The following is a 16,425-nucleotide window of genomic DNA, read 5'->3' on the forward strand; positions in this document are numbered from 1 at the left end:
GATGGTGGTCCAGTGGGGTAGGTGATGGCGAATCCTGCCGCCAACTTGGTCCCTAGCGGGGAAGCGCCCGGTCAGGAAGGCTTGGAGGCTGCAGCAGAGGGGGGAGGGGTAGAGTGGACTGGCTAGACTGCTGGCTCCCAGATCCCTGCGAACACTGGATCCCACGTCCTCAGCCATGCAGGGGCTGTGCAGCATGGTGGCTGGCAGGCAATGGACGTGGCTGGGTGCCCCTTCCGTAGCCATGAAAGGGGTGGGAAATCAGACTGAGAGGGATGTGGGGCAGCCGCAAGGCCAAGGGACCAAGCCATAGACAGAGACTCCTTAAAACGCTCGAGTGCTGAGTCTTTGTCCCCAAAGAGACGTGTGCCATCAAAGGGCATGTCTCAGTAGATTGAACATACCCTGATAAGCCAGATGTACGTAACCAGGCTTGGCATCTCAAAGCCACCGTTGATGTAACGAAACTGCACAGAGAGTCAGTTGTATCCAGCCCACATCTGATGATCTTCACTGCGTCCCTCCCATCAGCAACAGCTTGGGAGAGAATGGCCCGGGCCTCCTCTTGGACCTGTGGCAGCACTTGCGTGACCGTGCCCCATAAAGTATGGGTGTAACGGCCAAAAAGGCATCTGGTGTTCACGGACGGCAGTGCCAGGCTGGAGATAGAAAATTACTTCTTCCCAAGATTGTCCAGCCTCTTTGATTGCCTATCCAGGGGAGAGGAAGCGAGCGTGCCATGGGAGTTTGAGGCTTGGATGGCCAAGCTCTCCGTGGTAGGGTGTTGGGTCAGGAAAGCTGGGTCGTTACGCGCAGGCCTATGGCGGCGGGCGATTGTCCTATTAACAGGGGGCTCTGTGCTGGCCTTGGACCATATACCAAGCAGGACATCAGTGAGGGCTTCATTAAAGGGGCAAAAAAAGAGGTTCTGATGTGGAAGCCCCACGTTGAAGCACCTCAGTCATGAGGTTAGTCCTGACAGACACCGAAGGTAGCTCGAGGCCCAAGACCTCGGTTGCTCTTCTCACCACCATACAGTAAGAAGCTCCCTCCTCCATAGCCACGGTAGGGGGAAAAAGCATACCAGCGTCAGGTGAGGTATCCAACCTGCTGGCTTCGCCAAATTCCTGAGCCCAGTCCATAGGATCGTCCAGCAGGTATTCTAAAGGGTCCAACGACCCCTCCATACTCTCGCCGAATTCAGACCCATAAGAACAAGGGTCTAATTCCAATCTAGGGACCAAAGGCCCTGCTGTAGACGGAATCTGCATCGAGCGACATTTCGGCTCTGGTTCGGAGTCGGCGATAAGTATAGGATTGATGCTGTCCACAGGCCCTATTGGCATCAGGAGTATCAACACCTGAACTGACGTTGGGTAAGGTCGAGATATGACCGATGCAGGTTCGCATCCGGAAGCAGATCCTCGGGTGCTCACGGAGCTGAGGCCGAAGCCCCCGATGCGGAACCTGAAGGGGCCCATGCCAACCCCAAGGAGGCCCAAAGGCTCCCCAAAAGGGCTGGCCTGCCAAAAAATGAGGCGCACAGGCCTGTAGAACTCTGAGTTGGGCTCGGGTGGCTCCACGTCCCAGAAAGTTAGGAAGGCACAGAGCCGTCCCAGGAGTAGGGTCTGGAGACGGAGGCCTACAGAGAGGACGTTCCTTGTCCTGCATTGCATTGTCTGATTAACAGGGTAAAGTCGAAGGGCCCTTGTGCTTATTCAGCTTCTTCTTCTTACCCACTTGTCCCGAAGATTTAGAATGGGATGAAGAGGAGTGGTGGTGGTGGCTCCGTGAGCAGTTTTGGGACCATCCTCTCGACCGAGAGCAAGGCAGAGCCGGACGCCGGGCCACAAGCAGCTTCAGGGACCACCCTCTCAAAGCCTTCAGGTTCATGGCCTGGCAGTCAGAGCACGACTTTGGGTCGTGGTTGTGCTCCAAGTACAACAAACACACCAGGTGTGCCTCAGTCACCGTCATCATGCGGTGGCAGGAGTCACGGGGCTTGACATCCTCGACGCACCAGAAAAGTCCAAAAAATGTGAACATTCAGTCAAAAAGTGACTGAGGGTACCTGTTGGACCTGGCTTGTTGACAGGGACATCCCCAAACGTTTTGCCTCCTTCCTCCTATTTTTTCTGACCTGTTGTTCTTGGCTTTTGACCTCTGGGCACTTTACCACTGCTAACCAGTGCTAAAGTGCATATGCTCTCTGTGTAAATTGTAGTATTGATTGGTTTATCCATGAATGGCTATTTAATTTACTTGTAAGTCCCTAGTAGAGTGCACTATATGTGCCTAGGGCCTGTAGATTAAATGCTACTAGTGGGCCTGCAGCACTGGTTGTGCCACCCACTTCAGTAGCCCCTTAACCTTGTCTCAGGCCTGCCATTGCAAGGCCTGTGTGTGCAGTTTCACTGCCACTTCGACTTGGCATTTAAAAGTACTTGCCAAGCCTAGAACTCCCCTTTTTCTACATATAAGTCACCCCTAATGTGTGCCCTAGGTAACCCCTAGAGCAGGGTGCTGTGTGGGTAAAAGGCAGGACATGTACCTGTGTAGTTATATGTCCTGGTAGTGTAAAACTCCTTAAATCGTTTTTACACTACTGTGAGGCCTGCTCCCTTCATAGGCTAACATTGGGGCTGCCCTCATACATTGTTGAAGTAGCAGCTGCTGATCTGAAAGGAGCAGGAAGGTCATATTTAGTATGGCCAGAATGGTAATACAAAATCCTGCTGACTGGTGAAGTCGGATTTAATATTACTATTCTAGAAATGCTACTTTTAGAAAGTGAGCATTTCTTTACACTTAAATCTTTCTGTGCCCTTCAATCCACGTCTGGCTAGGTTTAGTTGACAGCTCCTTGTGCATTCACTCAGACACACCCCAAACACAGGGTACTCAGCCTCACTTGCATACATCTGCATTTTGAATGGGTCTTCCTGGGCTGGGAGGGTGGAGGGCCTGCCCTCACACAAAGGACTGCCACACCCCCTACTGGGACCCTGGCTGACAGGATTGAACTGAAAGGGGGCCTGGTGCATTTCTTAGACACTCTTTGAAGTCACCCCCACTTCAAAGGCACAACTTAGTATAAAACAGGGCCTCTGCCCTACCTCATCAGACACTTGCTGGAGAAGAAACCTGAACCAGAAACTACATCCTGCCAAGAAGAACTGCCTGGCTGCTCAAAGGACTCACCTGTCTGCTTTCTCCAAAGGACTGCTGCCTTGCTGTTGGCCTGCTGCCTCGCTGAACTCTTGTCTGGCTGTAAAAGTGCTCTCCAAGGGCTTGGATAGAGCTTGCCTCCTGTTCCCTGAAGTCTCAGGACCAAAAAGACTTCTCTTTTTCACTTGGATGCTTCGTGCACCGAAATTTTCGCCGCACAGCTTGTTCAGCGGCGAGAAAAACGCTGCACACCGACGTTGATCGACGCGAGGCCTTCGGGACGACCGGAACTTTGACGCACGGCCTCGCAAGGACAACGCCGCCCGACTTCCAAGGAGAAATCGGCATGATGCCTGCCGTGAGAACGAAACTTCGACGCACAGCCCCGCGGAACGCCGCACAGCCAGAAAACAAGCAGGAGAATCCACGCACAGACCCGGGACATATGGTAATCCCCGCGATCCACAGAAAGAGACTGTCCGCGCGCCGGAAAACGACGCACGACTTCCCCGCGTGAAAAATAACGACGCAAGTCCGTGTGTGCTGGGGAGAAATCGACGCACACACCATTTTTCCACGTATCTCTTCTTCTGCGGCCCTTTGCAGAGATTTTCCACTCCAAACCAGGTACTTTGTGCTTGAAAGAGACTTTGTTTGCTTTTTAAAGACTTAAGACACTTTATATCACTTTTCAGTGATATCTTTACAAATTCACATTGCATCTTTGATCGTTTTGACCTGCAAATACCCAGATAAATATTATATATTTTTCTAAACACTGTGTGGTGTATTTTTGTGGTGTTATATTATGGTATTGTATGATTTATTGCACACATGCTTTACACATTGCCTTCTAAGTTAAGCCTGACTGCTCGTGCCAAGCTACCAGAGGGTGGGCACAGGCAAATTTTGGATTGTGTGTGACTTACCCTGACTAGAGTGAGGGTTCTTGCTTGGACAGAGGGCAACCTGAATGCCAACCAAAAACCCAATTTCTAACAGTATCTCTTCTCCAGATCTGCGCATTGGCTGGTGCCTTAAGAAAAGAACTGACCTCTGCGTGCCAGGGTGGTGCTTATGTATGACCTGCGACCTCATATCCGGTGACCACGATGCCAACGACGGACGTGGGGTCGACCGACGCCACCTGATGGCGCACAAGGGTATTGCTTGAAGAAAAGTGTCCGGATCCAGACCGACTCCTGGGGGAAATTCTAAGGTAAGTAATCTGCAACTAGAAGTTTCTATCAGATAAACGGCAGTAGAGGTCCAGATGAGGATTGTCTTTTTAGCAACAATTCAGTGAGGATGTTGGTTTTTTAATCTCAATGGAGGACAACTGTAGATCCAAGACTTCGGCCGCCTCTCAAATGAAGCAAACTCTTCCATGGAAGGGACAGGTGGCGAGATCAGCCTCGGGTTAGGAGAAACAGTTTCTTGTAGGGTCATATACAAACTTTCATCATTATATAGTGGTGAGAATTTGCCATAACCATTAAGCTGGTTGGCTCTGGTCAGACTGATCCAAATAACTGTTGGAGCAATGGAGGGCGGCTGCTAGGCAAAAGAGCTGTCTTGTCCGAGTCAGAATGTACGGGGGCTGGGCATGTATGGTCTGCACTTAAACATGAGGTTAAGACTGATTTGGCTTGGTGCTGTACAAAACTAAGGGCTCTATGTTCTCCTCAGGCCTCAGCGGTGTCTGTGCGGGAGGAACCGTGGTGCCAGGTGTGGAGTCGGCTTTGGAGTTGGTACAGAACTGGAAACAGGTTCGTAAGGCACAGATTGTGTGGAGAGTGCACCTGCCAGCAGTAAACAGACTGGAAATCTCAGCAGATCCATGCAGTGTACCAGAGTGAGCCGGAAGAGGGCTGAAAATGCGAAGTATGGCCTCCTTAAATGCCTCAATTGGTTGTAGTGGAGATTAATTTAAGCATTCCATCTATCATCTTGTTGTTTTTGCATTTTCAATCTGTTGTGGCATCACTGATGGGCTTCGAAATTCAGGGTGCATCAGAATCAGTTGCAGATTATGCTCTTCAGTAGGGGACTAGGAGAGAGACCTCATGGCACCCTTGATGTCCTAGCAATTAATCAGACAGAGTGGTGAGGCTCATCTGGACTTCTTGTGTTTCTTTTTGACTTTGATGAGGCGTGTGCAATCTCCCTTGCTGATAACATTAGGCCCCAGGGGGAAAACCCACCTTCCCCTTAAAAAAAGACTGGGGGATGGGGTCCTGGGCCAGGCCCTGTGGATCAACCCCCCACAGCGCACATCCAAAGGCCGTGCGTAGCATGGGGCTGGCTCATGTGGGGCTGTTCTACAGCCAATGGCCATGCGCTGCAGGGGATTGGATTTGCGTATCAATTAAATACTATCTTACGTTAAAAAAAAAAAAAAAATAGAAATTCACTGAAAAAAAATCTAAAGTAATGTTATAATTAGATGTGATAAAAAGATCTGCTTTTATTATTTAAAAAAGAAAATCTTAGAAATTCACTGAAAAATTAAAGTTAGTTAGGTGAATGTTAGTGACAAAGTTTTGAAAAAAAAAAATGAAAAAAAACCACACAGAAATTCACCAGTTATAGTTAGCAGACCTAACCATAACGTGCGCCCCACCATGCACTTCTTATGACCTCATATACATCACTCATGAAATCTTCTATAGCATTTGACATCACCATGACATCTCAAATTACATCATCCAAACTTCTTTTGAACACCTTGCTCTTTAAGCAGGTATACCATTATCGCTATGAAAGTTAACTGCAAAATAAGTCAGAACAATATAAAGCGTCTTAACCTGCTATCATACATACAAACCCCATAGGTAAAGCAAACTTGAGCTATTTGCAACATTGACCCCCTACCAAACACTTCATGGGTAGATGAGTTCATGTTGACTATGAACCGCAGATGAAACGGTAACTTGTCCTACATACGGTGTTCAATCTGTATATAACTGTTCAAGGGAAACCAAGTTCCTCCAAATACTCAAAGCCCTGTAACATAACTAATGCCCTACTACGGATACTCTTTATCTGTATCAAACCCGACAGTCACTGAACCCACATTAAAAACTGAAGTGGATATGAGTAGAAAGCGGGTACTCTTAACAGTGTTTGCTCTATGGAGAGAGTTTACTCTGTACCACACGGTCTGCAGACAGTGAAATTCATGAGAAATACACCAGAGTATTAAAAAGTATGTAATAATCACAGTATAAACTCTATGCAAAATGTGTTCAAAGAGTGACTATTCACTTAAAATATCCAAGGTCAGAAGGTGCTAAAGATCATACTACCGGCAGCCCTCATACTGTGGTGAAATCTTAACAGATAGCCTATCTTCTGAAGCAAAACAAGCATGTGTACAATAAGTTAATTCCTGGTGCACACAATCTTCTATATTAAGTAGCAATTGTCATGTTGAGACGATTCTGTCTAATAACTCAAGGCTGCTTACAATAGTTAGCATGTAGTACATAGAATCTTTACCCTGTTGTAAGCTGTTTCTGCAGGACCCAAAAACTTTCGTGGAACATGATGAATACAAGTCAACTGTCACCTGCACACAGAGTTACTCTTCAAATCAAAGATGTATAACCTACTTAATACCTGTGAGAAATCAGGACTTTTTTGCAGTGCCCCCCCCCCCCCCCCAACACCTTTGCCCCCATTTTGACTACTTTTCTCACTCTGATTGGGCTTTGTTAACCAGACCAAGGGCCAGTGTTCTTTTTCACAAGGTGCATGGTAATTAGATGTAAGTACAATTGGCATGGTAACATACCTGTAAGAACTTAGTATATGATAAGGGATGTAGCATTAGAGGCCCAGCAGATTTAATGTACTAAAGTATGCACTGATGTGTGGCCTGCTGTCACTGTAAAAGTCAGCCCTGCTTTCCTTCAAATTAAATTTATATGCAATTTTGACTTTGGAAATAAAAGTACTTCCAAAGTCGTAAACTGCCTTAATTTTACATATATGTCACCCCTAAGTGCCCTATAACTATATGTAGGGACATTATAAAATATGTTTTATATGCTCTGGTGAGGAGAAAAAACTGCCAAATTCCATTTTTCCCCAATGTAGTGGATTAGCTCCATAGGCTAACATGGGAATACTGTATTAGGTAAAACTATTGATAGGAATAAGCTACAAATATCACTCAAAGACTTAAAATGATAGTTAGAATACATTCAACAACATACCACTGTTAGATTTATTATACCTACCACAGAAAATAAGTTATAGAACTTGTTTTTCTGATAAGCCAAAGTCCAGCCTTCCAGCAGCCCTTCTCTGATTGGCCTGCATTGAGACAAAGGACATCTGGGGAGATTTACAAGCTGCAGAGCAACAGGCAGGAAGTGGTCTAGGTAGCCAAACTGGTCTTTAAAGAAGGAAGGACAGGATACAGGGTCAACCCACTTCCTGCATCTCCATGCAGCTAGGAGTTCAAGTAATTGAATTAGCAGAGGGGCTCAAAGAGGAGTGTTAAGGAAACTTACGCACACCAAAGGGACGACTTAGCAAGATCGTAACATCCAGGAGAGAGCTTCTCCGTTTGGGATTTTGAAAGACTAGTCCTTTCTTGGAAAAGATGCCACACTTTGGAGGAAGTCATCATACCTCTGGCTATCACCCTGCACCGCATTGGTCAGGGGTGGCCCTCTGCTGGTCACCAAGGAATACTGGGCAGATATGGGAGAGTTGCCTAGCTATTCAGATCCTTGCCTGAAACTACAAAGAGATGAAGAACTGTCCTGCTGAACCCAAGATCTGTGCTAGGAAGCACTGCACCCAGTGCACACTCTGGGCTTTACAAAAGAGGACTTTGCCTGGGCTTCTAAAGGATTCAGGAGTGGACCTCCTGTAAGCAACAGGTATAAAGGATCTACCAAGAGTCACCTCCATCAATTCCTGTCAGAAAAGCCCACCTGGACAGTTTTTAACCTTCAGTGGACTTAAGGATTTAGCCACGTGCACTGTGGGAATTGTAATCCCCACAAGCAACTCCAATTCTGGAACTTTGGATTGGTGTTGTGGGCCCTCAAAGTTACAAAAGAAACGTCTGGAGAAGGACTGCCCTGTTGGACACTTTGACTGCACAAAAGAAGACTGCACTCACAAGGAGTACACCTACTGCACTTGCAAGGCTTCACAACAATAAGACTTTGCCTGTCTTAAAGGATAAGAAGTGGACTCCCTGATCAGCAACAGGTAGGAAAGTCCTGGAAGGGCCACATGCAACATCAACAACGAGGACAACTCCAGCTGACAAGCTTCACTGGTATTTTACTTGGATTGACCAGGTGCAGTGTTGAAATTGTAGTCCCAGATCCCAAGAGGCAAACCAGAGCTTCTGAACCCTTGGCTGGTGCTGTGGACCACTTTCCTGCACCAAGAAACACTTCTGGAAGTAGGTGTAAAAGTGTTACATCGTGGGTTGCCTGAACTCTTGACTTGACTTTCTCCCGGTCCAGCAAGACTTTTTTTTAAACCCTTTGAGCACTATTTGCTTCTAAGCGCTAGTTTTACTTTTAATCTTAAAAAATTCATATCTCAGGTTCCCTACATTGGATTTTTATCATTTTGGTCATAAAAATATAAGCTATTTTTATGAACTGGTGTGGGATTTTTATTTTGCCTTACTTAATGTATTGGTGTTTTTAAATGCTTTACACACCTGTCTGCTTGCAGTCAAGCTACCAAGGGTTGAGGAGCAAGGATACATTTTTTGGGACCTTGACTGGCCCTTATGTGTGATTGTGGCCTTACTGCTAGCTGTAGGTATCTACCTGCATCTACTAATTATCCACTTTCCAACAATACCTCTACACTCTTATGGTGCATTAGTAGCACAGTCATTTTGTATGCACATATACCAATTAGCTGGACACAGTGGTGTACAAAAGTAGGTAGAAAAGTAATATGGTAGGTACCCACCACTATGTAAAAGTAACACTCATTGGATGATGTCATGAGTGATGGCATACATGATGTCACAGAACACGTCATGAGTGATGTCATAAGCAGTGCATGGTGGGGGTGCAAGTTAAATGGTGAATTTGTTATATATATATATATATATATACACACACACACAGACATTTACCGATGCATGTGTGGAATATTACTTACAGAAACACTAGCTGAGTGACTGAAAACACGCAAAATGCATATCTTTTAAACAAATGCTATTGTAGTAGCCAAAATAGATTTCTGATGCTTCAAAGGTAGAATCCAGAACAGCTGATGGAGCCAGGAAGAGCTAAACCATCCTTACGTATATCATTCTATCAAAACAGAAGCAAGAAGTTTTGCAAAGGGATGTCTCTGGCTTGAAGCCCAACAATTCCGACAGCACACTCATACCATCTTGGAAAACAGTGACAGGATAGCCACCTTAATTTCCAGAATACAATCACAAAACTGATGAAGGAAGCGACATGGTTGTTTTTTCCATCTGTACCTTAACTTAAGGCTCTGAAGTTGAGTACAGAATGTCTCTATGAAGCGCAAGGGCCGAGCAAAAATGCAAAAGAAAGAAGGCGAAGGTCCAAACAAATTCAAATGTTGCAAGAAAAAATATATGTTTGCACAATTACCAACTATGAGCTAGTGAAGGGGACATACAGTGATGAAGAAAGAGAACTTCTGGTCCATATCCTTTTCCTCAAAGGTCAAAAATATTTTTTGCTCCTTAATATATGAATAGATTTTTCATGAAATACAATTATCCTATTGTCACAAGAGAGTTGCAAAGTTTAGTAGGACTGCTTACTGGTAAGGAGTGTAATCAAATTTACATTACTACAATTGTACCAACTAAATCCCTCAAGATAATGTAAAGAATATGAGGTGGAAGAGTCAGTGGAAAAAGAACAGTAATAACGTAAAGAAAAAGATAATATTTTATTATTAAATATTTGTTTCACATTTTTTTAGTCCTATCAACAAATCAATATTCTATTCAACAATGAGGAAGCATTCGGCTTACAAAGTAATGTATCTAAAAAATTTGGTTTAGACGGGTGCTACTATTGGAAACTGAGACATTAATATAGACAACACACAAGATAAAAAACAAACTGTACAAACAATCTTGTTGCAAATTCAAAAGGGTGCAACAATCTAAAACGTTTTACCTTATCAAGCAGAAGACTTGCAAAGGTTGAGTTATACAATAAAAACTGCTTACTAATCCAGTCAAAACTAAAATAAAGGGATAGGTCTGCAACAGCTCAAAGCAAACAATAGGTCATTTTGCTGGGCAAACACATTTATATAGATAATTTGTAATGTTTTAGTGGATTAATATAACAGACTGTTAATGTCCCATTAAAGAAAACTCTTTAAGATCTCCAAACTAATGGGATTTCAGGTTGCAAGTACCGTGTTAGCAATGTGTAACAAGACAGCAATTATCTGTAGATGATAACATGTTGACACCTTTATTCGATGAAATGATTTTCTTGGCCAATTTAAATTATTCATTTATTACTATTAGTTATCAAGTGCTATTTATGCTTAATGGGCGAAGAACCACACACAATCATAATGCTTTGTGGTTACCTCTTGCAACCAATGGTGCTAGGGAAAAGGTATGGGTCCTCTTAAATCAGAGATGGTCAAGGACTGTATATCATTGAAGATAATTCCACTAGAGGGTGACTGCGTGTTCGATTTAGGTCTCCAGCCACGTCTGAAATTTCCAGAACAGTATGCGTAAATTTATTGTGCTTTGACCAACACTAATTTGCAATATAAAAACAAAACTAAAAAAACTGCAGCATTGTAGGTTATGTCTGGCTGCAAGAGTCAAAACAGTAGTGTATAACCAAGCCGCTTATAACAAAGACAACAAATTAAACAAAACAAAGTGGATTGTATCCTGGTACTTGTTATAGATATCTTATCCTTTACATTCTGCCTCTAAGACTGCCAAAATCTGGGCAGCAGATGGGCGTTTTTTGGGATCCTCATTAGTGCAAACAGAGAACAGCTCAATGACCTTCTGGTATGATTCACCAAGCTCTTCTATGTTAAGTGCAGGTCTAGTGCCCAAAGCTTCATAGTAAGCATCATCATCAAAGTCCTCTTCATCAAAAGATTCATCTGATAAACACAAAAAAGGAAAATTGTTTCACTTGTAATGTTGTTCTCCATCATAAATGTTAAGAGTATCTACCTGTATACAGAAATTCACTCAACAAATATATAACATACATTTCCAAATTCAAAATAATTTTACCCTGAAAAAACACATGGAGAAGGCAACATTTTCTCTTTTAACTATGTAAGCTTTATTGTGAAATTTGCAAATCTTGTGAGCTACACAATGAGGGAATCCTGTGCCAAAGGTCGTCCAATGGTCAAGTGGTTGTCCTCCTGTTTTCATGCTTCAGGGGCACAAAAAGCACAAGGACTCCAGATCCCAAGAGGGCTGCTCAGAACTGGACCCTCTAAGGGGCCTGTTTAGCGAGGGACCTGGAGCCTAGCCATAAATAGCAACGGGCTGCCAAACTGACCATGAGGAACTTGGTCTCAACTTTTTCCAAAGTTCTGGGTTTATTGGGCAAGGTGCAGATGTGTGCCCCAGGAGGTCACACGCACAAGTGGGCAATAAAATCATGTATGCCCCACTCAGAGCTTAATGTCACAATACAAAGTAGTTCAGCTGTGTCTTGCGGGAAAGGTATCAGGCTTTGTGGATCCAGGCTAATGTTTCCTCCTTACCCCGCAGGAGGATTGCAATTTCCATAAAAAATGATTAAATCATAAGGTTAAACTTTGAAAGAGGATGAGATGGTAAATCTACATGACCTACAAAGTGTCCTTGCCAACAATGAAACTAAATGTTGTCCTGCTTAGAGCTTTTGAGCCAATAGCAAAGGCTTAATCGGGAGCTTGAAGACCACGTATATGACTGAGAGGGACCACTGCTGGCCACAGTCTTGGACCTTGTCCCCCTGGTAGATTATAACTTCAATTTAATTTAAAAATTAAAAATAAGAAGGTGAAAGCTGTAACCAGGATGTCCGCTTAGTATATCAATCCTCTGCTCCATTGCGGTAAGTCTGAAATCTCACCTAGATCCAGTGATAATTGGACCAGTGACTTAATTGGCCCTTTCTATGCATTTTTTACCCTAAGTCTTTAAAAAAATTAATGATCTCAGATTCCTCTTAACTTATTTTGATGACCTTGGCGTCCTTTTGCTAATTACATATTTGTCTAGTTATCTAAATTGGTTTCGAATTTTATTGTGGTTTGCTCTTCACCTTACAATAGCTAGTAAACTTGTACTTAGCACACACTTCTGCTCGTGCAATTGCTACCAGGGGTTGGCCAGAGATTTTCTCAGCACTGTTTCGACCTAACCAGAGTGGGTTTATTCAGCTGGTAGGGGTAATTCTCTACCAAATGAATATACCCATTGCTAACAGATCCTTATACAGTAAGCAGATACGATAAAGAGCCCGAATTACTATTGTGTGCATGAAGGGATAGAGCAGCCTCCACAGTTCTTACAATGGCACAGTCAACTTTCTCTCTTGTAAAGTCTGTGTTCTTTCTTTTGAAAGAAATGTACACAGCTGGATTTTCGGTCAAAAGAAATGTATTGCAAGTGACTTGGCTAACAAGCCTGTTATTAAAAATGTGAGTTTACAATCAATGAAGAATTTCTCAGTCGAAAATTAAGTAAAATAGAGAGCAGCAGTTTTATAGAATTTACAATAGAAACGTACACAGCTGTCTACATTTAAAAGGATTAAAGCTTCAATATCTCACCTTCATCCTCTTCAGGAGGTAGGTTCAAATGTGGGATGGCCAGTGTCATCATCTCCCATAGCGTTAGCCCAAAAGCAAAAATATCTGACTTATCAGTAATGACACCATCATCTTCCAATGCTTCTTTAGGTTTCCATGGCTCTGTGCCAACGTAGTGCAGCTGAGGATCACTTACTGGAAAAGAAACACCCAAACATATCCATTTAAAATATCTGTAGCCCTTTAGTGAGTTTCAAATCGGTCAAAGCAATAAATGAAGACCGGGCATTCTCTAAATAAACTTACTAGGGAACATCCAAATACAAACCAAACTCTAGCTATGAAACCTACATTCAGTCAACTGAAATGTACCACTGTTACATACTCCCTTATCCAAATTATGTGCATAACCATAGAGCATCATTTTTAGGTCTGTTTTTTTGCTGGATCGCATGAAAACAACCCAAACCAATACACCCAAAGAGACTTTGGATCAGTTTCATTGAGCTACTGGTTGCTTTAGGTCAGTCTCTTTCAGCCGCTGTTTTTGATACTGTTAATCACATTGCAGATCATGTCAGTGGTTTAGTCCTTTCTCCCTGTTGGCTACTAGCTGGGATAGTCCACCACCTTAAGGAGGTCTTCCATGAAGAAGTGCAATGGAGGCACATTTTGTTTTTGAGGAGCAGCAGCCAGCCCTCACTGTGTCACCTGGTCAGAACAGGACACAGTGTGGGTCATGAGGACAACAGATGTTACATGCCAACATTGAACTCCTGGCTGTGGTGCTAAATTTTCACTACCTTGACAGCAATGCCAAAAAAAGAAGTAACAGGCCAATGGCAGCCATACTGCCTCCACAGAAGCCTGCCATAGTGCAAGACGTAGACCTGGACAGCACCCCACCACAATCCAGCTGAACCCAACCGACAGTTGCCAATCCCAGACTACCTACTGAGTATCCAGAGAGCCAACTGTGAGGCTGGCTGCTGAACCTGAGATAGCTCTGTAACTGAACTACAGACACCAAACCCATACGGTGGAAATAGATTGATATTAATACTTTAATAATGGGATCACACTTATTTCCAGCTGGTAAAACACCAGTGTGGTTTTGTAGCATGGAGATTTTTCTTTCTAGTTTTAGAAGTACATTTTCACTTTCCCAAATGAGGCTCCTGATTGCACTCACTCAAGACGGCCAAAGTGACTGTAGACTTCCTGCATCTTAACCGGTTTTAACTTTTAGCAAATAATATCTTTTATTTCAGGGAAAACTATTTACAATTCAGATGTGCCTAAACTGCCTTTTCCTGCCGACTCTTGCACCGACTCCCACCTGGGTCTCCGTTACAGAACATCACACAAGTCTTTATTGCTCAATCACACTAGACTGTTTGCCCGCATAAGGGGCATTATTCATCTAGCAATGACACTTCACATGTATCTCTATTCTACAAGCAGTACCCCTGCCACTGTGAGTCATCCTGATAGGCAAAGACTTATTCATCCATTAATGTATCATCACAAACTGTGGTACTTTCCCAACTCAAACTCCTGGGACAGCGAGTTCTTTACCTAGTACTGTCCTGTGTTTTTAAGCTTTAATCAACAAGATACCTTGCAGCATTGTGTTCTCTCACGCTGTATAACTGATCTAGTGGTGCCCTTTCTCGTAGGGCATTGTTGGACCTGGCTTTTTGACAGGGTCATCCCCAAACTTGTTGCCTCCTTCCTCCTATTTTTTCCGACCTGTTGTTGTTGACTTTTGAACTCTGGGCACTTTACCACTGCTAACCAGTGCTAAAGTGCATATGCTCTCTGTGTAAATTGTACTGTTGATTGGTTTATCCATGATTGGCTATTTGATTTACTTGTAAGACCCTAGTAGAGTGCACTATATGTGCCTAGGGCCTGTAAATTAAATGCTACTAGTGGGCCTGCAGCACTGGTTGTGCCACCCACTTAAGTTTCACTGCCACTTCGACTTGGCATTTAAAAGTACTTGCCAAGCCTAAAACTCCCCTTTTTCTACATATAAGTCACCCCTAAAGTGTGCCCTAGGTAACCCCTGGAGCAGGGTGCTGTGTGGGTAAAAGGCAGGACATGTACCTGTGTAGTTTGTGTGTCCTGGTAGTGTAAAACCCCTAAATTCGTTTTTACACTACTGTGAGGCCTGCTCCCTTCATAGGCTAACATTGGGGCTGCCCTCATACATTGTTGAAGTGGTAGCTGCTGATCTGAAAGGAGTAGGAAGGTCATATTTAGTATGGCCAGAATAGTAATACAAAATCCTGCTGACTGGTGAAGTTGGATTTAATATTACTATTTTTTAAATGCCACTTTTAGAAAGTGAGCATTTCTCTGCACTTAAATCTTTCTGTGCCTTTCAATCCACGTCTGGCTAGGTTTAGTTGACAGCTCCTTGTGCATTCACTCAGACACACCCCAAACACAGGGTACTCAGCCTCACTTGCATACATCTGCATTTTGAATGGGTCTTCCTGGGCTGGGAGGGTGGAGGGCCTGCCCTCACACAAAGGACTGCCACACCCCCTACTGGGACCCTGGCAGACAGGATTGAACTGAAAGGGGACCTGGTGCATTTCCTAGCCACTCTTTGAAGTCACCCCCACTTCAAAGGCACATTTTTGTATAAAACAGGGCCTCTGCCCTACCACCTCAGACACTTGCTGGAGAAGAAACCTGAACCAGAACCTGCATCCTGCCAAGAAGAACTGCCTGGCTGCCTAAAGGACTCACCTGACTGCTTTCTACAAAGGACTGCTGCCTTGCTGTTGTCCTGCTGAACTCTTGCCTTGCTGCTGAAGTGCTCTCCAAGGGCTTGGATAGAGCTTGCCTCCTGTTCCCTGAAGTCTCAGGACCAAAAAGACTTCTCTTTTTCATTTGGACGCCTTGTGCGCCGAAAAATTTGACGCACAGCTTGCTCCGCGGTGAAAAATTCACTGCATACCGATCCGGAAAGACGCCGCTCGACGCGACGCCTGCGGTGCGACCGGAACTTCGACGCACGGCCTCGCCTGGACAACGCCACCCGACTTCAGAAAGGAAAATCAATGCAACGCCTGCCGTGAGTGAGAAGATTCCACGCACAGCCCACCGGATCGACGGGCAGCCGGAAAACAAGCCTAGGATTCCACGCACAGCCCCCTGGACATCTGGTAATCCCGCAAACCACAGAAGGAGACTGTCCGTGCGCCGGAAAACGACGCACGACTTCCCCGCATGAAAAATAATGACGCAAGTCCGTGTGTGAAGGGGCGAAACCGACGCACACACCATTTTTCCACATATCTCTTCCTCTGCGGCCCTTTGCGGAGATTTTCCACTTTAAACCAGGTACTTTGTACTTGAAAGAGACTTTGTTTGCTTTTTAAAGACTTAAGACACTTTATATCACTTTTCAGTGATATCGCTACAATTTCATTTTGCATCTTTGATCGTTTTGACCTG

At 44.3% G+C, this 16,425-nt stretch overlaps 1 protein-coding gene across 2 annotated transcripts in view; it reads right to left on the reverse strand.

The window, feature by feature from the left end:
* Positions 1-10,073: 10,073 nt before the first annotated feature.
* PBK (PDZ binding kinase) overlaps positions 10,074-16,425 on the reverse strand; it is a 61,432-nt gene continuing 55,080 nt past the window's right edge. For both annotated transcript variants that reach the window (XM_069233724.1, XM_069233723.1), the window contains exons 8-9: positions 12,973-13,146; positions 10,074-11,295 (exon numbers count right to left, since the gene is read on the reverse strand). In XM_069233724.1, coding sequence (XP_069089825.1) covers positions 11,093-11,295; positions 12,973-13,146 — 377 coding nt within the window. In that variant the 3' untranslated portion in view covers positions 10,074-11,092. The remainder of the gene's footprint in view (positions 11,296-12,972; positions 13,147-16,425) is intronic.

Source organism: Pleurodeles waltl, chromosome 5 (genome assembly GCF_031143425.1).
Source record: "Pleurodeles waltl isolate 20211129_DDA chromosome 5, aPleWal1.hap1.20221129, whole genome shotgun sequence".
Classification (NCBI taxonomy): domain Eukaryota; kingdom Metazoa; phylum Chordata; class Amphibia; order Caudata; family Salamandridae; genus Pleurodeles; species Pleurodeles waltl.